The sequence below is a fragment of the Leptosomus discolor genome, chromosome 18, assembly GCF_034619465.1.
Source record: "Leptosomus discolor isolate bLepDis1 chromosome 18, bLepDis1.hap2, whole genome shotgun sequence".
NCBI lineage: Eukaryota > Metazoa > Chordata > Aves > Leptosomiformes > Leptosomidae > Leptosomus > Leptosomus discolor.
This window is the reverse complement of record NC_141408.1, coordinates 11,674,083-11,681,599: the sequence shown is the minus strand read 5'-3', so window position 1 is coordinate 11,681,599 and position 7,517 is coordinate 11,674,083. Positions and strand designations below refer to the sequence as shown.

Genomic DNA, 7,517 nt, shown 5'->3' with positions numbered 1-7,517 from the left:
ATAGAAGTACTGTGATGTGTCAGCAAGGCTGGTTAAAAAGGCACACGCAGAAGAGTTGTCAGGAACTTGCTGACAAAGAGGCAGCATTTATCAAGGGTGGTCTGTAGAAGCACCCCCTTGGATCAGGCACTGCAGCCACAACAGACAAATCCTTAAGAAACTAGGATTCCTTAGCTAAAGCTCAGAAAAGTACTTACTTAGAACAGGGGAGACTAATTTCTAGCACAGAACAGTTTAAGGGTCATTGATCCACACCTGAGGAAGCAACTAGATACATGTCACAGTGTTTTCTTCATCCGTAGACCTTTTTTTTTTTAAAGGCTGATGAGTTCGCTTCCATCCAGTTATAGGTTGATGGCAGTGGGTTGTTAAATAAATAAAACAGTTAAGTAAACAGTGTGACCATTTTACAAACCCACCATTTTGGAGTTTAAAGTATTTTAATAAGGTGTGGGAACCGCTATAGCACTCGGGTTAAAATAAGCCTCCTGGACACTGATGACTATTGCATGTATCTCAGGTTTGCATGCGTCTCCTGTCTGTCAGACTGCTGGTTGAGTAGCAGTGGTGTTGAGTGACAGATGACAGGTTCTCCTGTAGCTATATTTTAATGAAATCAGAGACACTTAGTAATGTTTCCTACCTATCGCTTCACTGTTTAACCTTGTTCTGAGATTCTTTGGAATGGAAAGTGCTTACCATGCTGTTTACCTTTTAGACTATATTATTGTGGTGGTGGTACTATTATCATTATTATCATTATTGATTAGACAAACTTTGTTTGTGGCCCGCTTCTTCTTTTGCTTCACAAAATAAGTAGCAGTATTAGCTTCAATGATTCTGAAACAATAGATTTGCAGTATTGACCAGGGGCCAATCCATTGAGGTATTTTTCACTTACTGGTAATTTCCAACCTTTGATCTTCACTTGTGAGGGAATAGTCAGCTGACTTCTTCCACCTTGGAAACGATGTCTAAAACTCACCATTTCCATTACAAAGCATTTGAGTAGAGTGGTGCCACTTGCAACACGAGTTTCAGGTCAGAGAAGAAGGTACCCAACACCCAGAATCATTAAAAAATCCAGAACACAACTTTGCAAACAAATATATGTTTAATTGCATCGTATAACAGATTTATAGTTGTTAAATATATTATTTTACTGTATAATTTATCGTTCTTCCAGTTCCTTTAGCAGTTCATCAAAGTGAGTAATGTACCACTTAGCTTTCTCCTTCACTTGCTTTCTGATGACGTTCCCTCCAAAGCCGATGAAGCAGTCCTGGCAGAACAAAGAGGGGGCACATACGTTATTGCAGTAAGGAACGGAGCTTCTCAGAAATCAAGTTTGGTTTTAAGATTGCATTTTAAAATGATGGTGTTCCTCCCTGCCTCTTCCCCTCTTTGGCATGTTCCTTTTTCAAATGTATTAACAAAAACTTCTTTAATTTTGCGCCCCTTTGGTCCCTACAGTTTTGTTCCAATAGGCAAGTTGTGTCTCAGTGCCTCAAGATTGTTCAGATCTGAGATTTTACTGAAAAGCTGATGGAAATGTGATGCAACGTACTATTCAAGAATGAGTTAACATCCGAACGTGCATGCAGCATCTCACAATTATCCCTATCCTGTTTATCTTAACTCTGTTTACCTCATTGGATAGATACCAAAAGTAAACATTAACCATGTCTTCAATCATTAACCAGGAACAATCATCATTTCTACATCTTAGAAAACCCTCTGCAGCGAAAGCGCAGTGGTTAAAATTTCCACTGCTGCTTTTTTGCCTCTGGGTAGACCGCGTTAAGCAAATACGAAGCCGCTTTGGTCGAGCACATCTTTCACAGTGAGGGACCAGCTGTCCATCACTCACAGCAGCAGGAGCTCTCAGAGTTTGTTCCATGCACTGGGATGTCTGTCCCTCAGCACTGGCGAAGGAGGGGTGCTGGGGTACTTTTGTGTAGAGAAAGGTGCTGAAGGGGAGATGGAGTCGAGATCTCTCCTCTGTGAAATGACCATTGATAAAAGTTGTCTTTTGATTCTTTTTTTTTACTATTTCACCCTCTCAGAGCTGAGACTGTGAAGGTGTCGTCACCGTACAGTGAGATGGACCCTCTTGCTAGGCCAGCATCAGGTGAATGTGCACCAGATCGGTGCCAGACCTTCGTGCTAAGCACCAGTCGTCCGTGTTCAGAACCAGGATTGTGGAGGGTCAGAGCTCTGCACAGAAGCAAGCGCTTACTGTGGGGACACGGAGAGGACAGGCAGACGTGACAGTACCGGCTTGGTTTGAGACCGGTCGCTAGGCTGTTACGCAGCCCTGCGAGAGCCAGCCAGCACCCTGGCTCCGAGGGTGACACCCTTGCTGAGATTGTCTGAACTGAGAGAAATCAACCATTGCACGATGCAGGCTTTCTGGAGGAAAGCTACCCACACAGATCTCTTTTAGGCTGTGGGAAGTGCTAAAGCTCTTCCCTGAAGTCCTATAAAGAATTCAAACAGCATTTTCTTTTTTTCCCAAAGGATTTGCTCAAGAGGAATTTAGAATTCCAGTTCTTTAATACTTACAGCAGGGGGACAGGCTTCCATGTCTGTAGCTCCGTCTCCAATCATAACTACTTTCTTAAAGTGGAACTGTTCCTTCAGATGAGTAATAACCTTTCCTTTCCCCCCTGATTCTGCTGTTGGTTGTGTTTCATCAAATCCTGCGTATTCTCCTAGAACACCGTGGAAGGACGAGTTAGACACATGGCATATTTTCTTATAGATGAAGAAAGAGCTATGCCTGTGGTCTTCAGAGAACAGCTAATTAAGCCTCACAATATCAGCATCCCAAAAAAAGTAATTGGAAAGTAACGTAAAAACTGGGATTTTACCCAAGTCTTCAGTGGGGATATTTTCAAAGAGCTAAGACAGAAGTAGAAACCCTGGATGGGTGGTGTTACAAATCCATTCCCAGTCACTCTCGTCCACTCGTTCTGGTGTAAACATTTCAAAAGCAGCAGCCAGTATGATGTATAGACAGTGTATGAAACACGGAGTAAGAAACAATCTCACTAACTACGGTTCTGCTCGGCTATACTATATTAAAGTCCAGAGCAGCTCTGCGCATCGGTCTCCATACATACCTCAAAGTCACTGAAAGTGAAGTTTGCCTCTGAAAGCAGGTTAAGTGTAATAAACTCTTTTAACTTGAAGGGGCAAGAGAAAATGAAATTCTGCTGTAAGCAGCTGTAACGTGCTTTACCTTTGGCACAGCTTGCAATTAAAGAGTAACTGCAGCTCTGTTTCGTATGTCTGGAAAATGACCTGCACTCACGGCTTTGGTAAGGTCTTGCAATTTTCCCACTTGGAGCTAGCTGGACTGGTAACAAGGTCCTGTAGGCTGGACAGTATCTGTAGCCCAATACCTGACACTTTGAACCAAAACTGTGGTGTTAATTAGCAGGAAAAAGAGGCTTGAAGGGAATCTCACCATTAAAGTAAAACTTCAGCCTGTTGGCAAAGACGTTTGCTGTTGGAATGTTCAGCTGCGAGGCCACGTGCTCCACGATGCTCTGAAACCCCCCGGAGACCAAGAAGACCTGCACCCCTCGTTGATGAAGCCTGCTCACCAGCTCCCTGAGAAGAGAGAGCAGACACCGAGCGTGAGTGCCTGGCAGCATCAAGGGATAACACGGAAGTTAACAGACATCTTTCCTAACCAAGGCTGCCCGCGCTTTGCGCTGTTCCAGTTTAGTCAGGGTGCGTGCTGCTTTCCAGCTCCAGCCACCTCTGCTGCCCAGAGCTTCTCATTCTTTCCCTTGAAGTTTGTGCATCCACCTTGCTTGAACAAAACCATCAGGTCTAGAGACAAACGGGTATTGAGTCGCTCAGAAACAAGCACTGCCTAGAATCTTGACACTTGCCTACTGTTCACATGAGTTCCCTTCAACAAATGAGAGCAGATCCAGTTCAGATTTTTTTTTCTGAAGTGAAGTAAAAGAACAGCGAGAAAAGGAATCGGTGATGCACAGAAAAGTAGGGAGCGTGGGGGAGATAAAGCCACTGCGCCAAAATGCAAAAATGGGCTGAAAAGTGTGCAAAGTGTAAACATTTTCTAACTCAGAGTTGGTTCCCCAGACGCTGGACATTGATGCCACCTTTAGAAGAGGGCACAGCTACAGAAAAGGAATCAAAAAAAGTAGAAGTTTTTGGACTCAGTGAATGTCAACGGGGCTTGAAGGCGGTTAAAAGTTTTACGGGACTTGGCTCTAGAAGCAGGGAGACCAGCATCCAGCAATACTGAGCAGTAGCAGTGGTAGCAGCAACAGCAGAAATGCTAAATACTAAACAGAAAAGTGGAGGCTTAAAGCAGGCTACATAGAAAAGGAGGAAGAAAAGGAAGGAATAAAAAGGAAAACCATGTGATTCTAAACAAGAAAACAATGTTCCCTTTGTAGTTACATCAAGCCATGCCTTCTGCAGAAAAAGCTGAGCATGTGCTTTCATCTCTAGCAGAAAATCAAGCACAATATCATCTAAAACTACTGTATGTGCTAAAAATATTTTAGACGTCGAGCTATGGCCAGATTTTGTAGTAAAGAAAATATTTTAAATTGTTTGAAACAATTTGAATCAGAAAAAAAAATTTTTTTCAGTTTAAATAGTTAATGTTTATTCCAAACCTAAAGAGGAATGGATACACACACACACATATATATATTTATATGTATTTCCCCTTAATGATTTTTTAATACTTTTTTAGGGACTTCAGTACAGAATGGATAGCTCTGCACAATGGATCCCCTGAGCTGGGTCCAGAGGTGTGACTGCACACCCAAGTGCAAGAGAGCGGTGATACAACTGCAGAATAGACCAAGCCAGTAGTTCATACTGGGTATTAACTGGTTCCATCACCCGTCAAAAACCAGATGTGACTGAACAGATTATTTTCCATGGCTATTTAATCCTCCAGCCAGAATTTGAGCTTGCCAGACAAAACACCAGTTAATACCTAAGACTGTTTTCTTTTTACATGGATGCTTAACCACTTGACACGGACTCAGGGCATTAGAAGCTCCTGATATAAGCTTTGTACCCAAACAACAGGGAAATGGAGTAGGAAGGCAACCGAAACCAGCTCTATAGTCCTACAGCCTCGTAAATGTCACAGGATTTTGTTGCTTTATGCAACAAGACTTTTTGTTAGATCATTTCAAATTCTTCTTACCTGATTCCCGGTGTTAGCTGAGGTGGGTTGTCAGATATTAATTTCTGCACTTGCTCATAGGAGGGACGTATGAGACCTAGTCGTGCCGTTAAAGCTGCTTTGAATGTCACAGTGCCTCCCATAGCTCTGCGGGTCCTAAATGGTGATCCAAGGAAAGCAAATCAGTGACAAGTTGAGGCTTCTCCTGAGGACAGTTAGTTAGAGTAGAATGACAAGCAACATGGTAAGAGACCATAGGTTCCAGGTTATACCATATCTGTGTGGTAAAGGAGAAGATTGGGACACTGAAAAGATTGGTAGCAACCACTGGTAGAAGATCTCCACAGATCGGAGCTCTCGTGAGAACCAGTGAGAAAAAAAAAAAACAGTGAAAAAAACCTGCTTCATTCCCCCCTGTGAGTGCACCTGAGCCACTGGGACCGGCCTTCCTCAACTGCAGCTGAGGCGCCGGTCTCTGAAATGAACTGAACTTTTGCTACAAGCTTCAGTGGAAACAACATCTGAGAAGTGTAGGGAGAGTTGTCCCCTCTCCCCCCATCTCATAATAAAGGTGGCTACTGCTCAGCCAAGTTTAACCACGAGGGCTGATCTTGGTCTAGCAAAGAAATTCACATTAGAGACTTTATGTCAGTATAGTTTTGTTGAGCGGTTTCACAACTCCAAAAGAAATGTTACTTCATTACACAGTAATTCCACTCCTTCTTCCTAAAATCCTTTTCAAACTGTAATAACCTCCTATGACAGAGTTGAATTAATCCCTATTGCACGTCACAGATTAACCTTGTCCATGCCTATTTTTTACCACCGCTCTTATGAAGTCAACACCAAATATACCTACATCTCTGCGACGGCATCTCCGACTCCACAGAACTTCGCCAGCTCATCAATGCCTTCTTCCTTGATGACTGTACTGTCCACATCGAAGCACACTGCGTCAGCACTGCGGAAGATTTCTTTCAGCTCCAAGAGGGACGCCATCCTTTTAGGAACCTTCTTACTGTGAGGGGACAAGATAAAGTCTTTCTCTGAGTGACAGTACTGCACTCCGTCTTGAGCCATTGGAGCGACTGATCTGGTTCTTGCGAGTAGGGACGAGCACAGCCTGGGAGCCAGCTTTTATCAAAGAGGGTGAGCGGTGGTGGAGGTCTGGCTCGGTTGCTGATTTGCTCTCTGCTGTTGCTGCCTACTGATGGTCAACTTACGTTACAGGTGGGCCGTGGAGCTTTGGTCAGTTGCTGATTTGCTCTCTGTAGGCTCAGCCCATTGATGTTCACATGGGGTTCAAGGTTGTAATACTTGGCATTTGCTGAACCATCAGACTGCCAACTGCTGCATGGGACTTGCAGTTCTCTGTCTCATCTCACCCTCACCGCTCAAATGGATCTTGATTTCTCATCAGACCCAGTCTAATGTGTCAAATTAGTCGCTCCAAGAGATAGTAAAAGACACCCAGCCCTCAAGGATTTGCTTGATCACAGTAGACATAACTACCTAAAGCCTATTGGTGAGTGGTTGTCCCTAAATCATGAAGGTTTAGGTCCTTTTCTATGTCCTCATTAATAGAAACTAAATATTTGCATCGTCTATGAATGCATAGATTTGGCCATTAGCATTGGGAATTGGTCTTTTATAAAATCCATTAAAGTCTTGGGCTTTGAGAACATCACTCAGCCCGTTAAGGTATCACATCATGACACAACTTTTTCCATGACAATGCCTGACAAAAGTTTATTTTCTACCCTGTTATACCTGCCCACTTAAAGCTGTTGAGCACTTCTTCTGCAGATCAGAAGCACGAGGTGTTAATCAAATATTTTCTTGCTCTACCCTGCTCCTCTTGTGCTTCACCCATTCATAAGGGAATTCAGTGTGGACTTCACTATTTACCAATCTGCACATTTAGACAGAAATAACAGCTTTCAATCTATCTCACTTCCCAGGTTTTTGTAAAAGTTTTTGTTTGGTTGTGTCTTCTAATCTCTTAGATGTCTCTCAGGACACATCTTGTGTAATTAATCTGTGTAGTAGGTTCTCTCTTTTTCTGGGATAAGGGAAAAAATACTGTCAAACAGCACGTTATATACCTTCATTGTGTCATGTACCTTCATCTTTTGTTTTCCTCTCACTAAGATAATTTCGTTTTCTCCTATCTATCATGTGAATTTTGATGGTGAGAGGTCCTACGCACACAAGTGCCCACAACACATTTCTTTTTTACCCTTTTCAGATGAACCTTGCACCCCCAAATACAAAAGACATCCAGGGAAGATGGAGATGATGATCACTATGTATCTTGCTGTGGAAAAGT

The 7,517-nt window shown here is 43.0% G+C and overlaps 1 protein-coding gene across 1 annotated transcript; it reads right to left on the bottom strand.

Annotated features, from left to right (window-relative positions):
- Positions 1-1,171: 1,171 nt before the first annotated feature.
- Positions 1,172-6,316, bottom strand: PSPH (phosphoserine phosphatase). The gene is made up of 5 exons (XM_009957509.2): positions 6,048-6,316; positions 5,210-5,344; positions 3,473-3,618; positions 2,566-2,714; positions 1,172-1,282 (listed from the first exon to the last, which is right to left on the bottom strand). The coding sequence occupies exons 1-5, from the start codon at positions 6,266-6,268 to the stop codon at positions 1,172-1,174; spliced, it is 762 nt and encodes a 253-aa protein (XP_009955811.1). The 5' UTR covers positions 6,269-6,316.
- Positions 6,317-7,517: the final 1,201 nt, after the last annotated feature.

Coding starts and splice junctions, on each gene's coding strand:
- PSPH (XM_009957509.2), bottom strand. CDS start 6,268: ATGGCTCAAGACGGAGTGCAGTACTGTCACTCAGAGAAAGACTTTATC. Junction 5,345..6,047: donor GGAGATGCCGTCGCAGAGAT/GTAGGTATATTT, acceptor ATCACCATTTAG/GACCCGCAGAGCTATGGGAG. Junction 1,283..2,565: donor TGGAAGCCTGTCCCCCTGCT/GTAAGTATTAAA, acceptor TTGTTCTGCCAG/GACTGCTTCATCGGCTTTGG.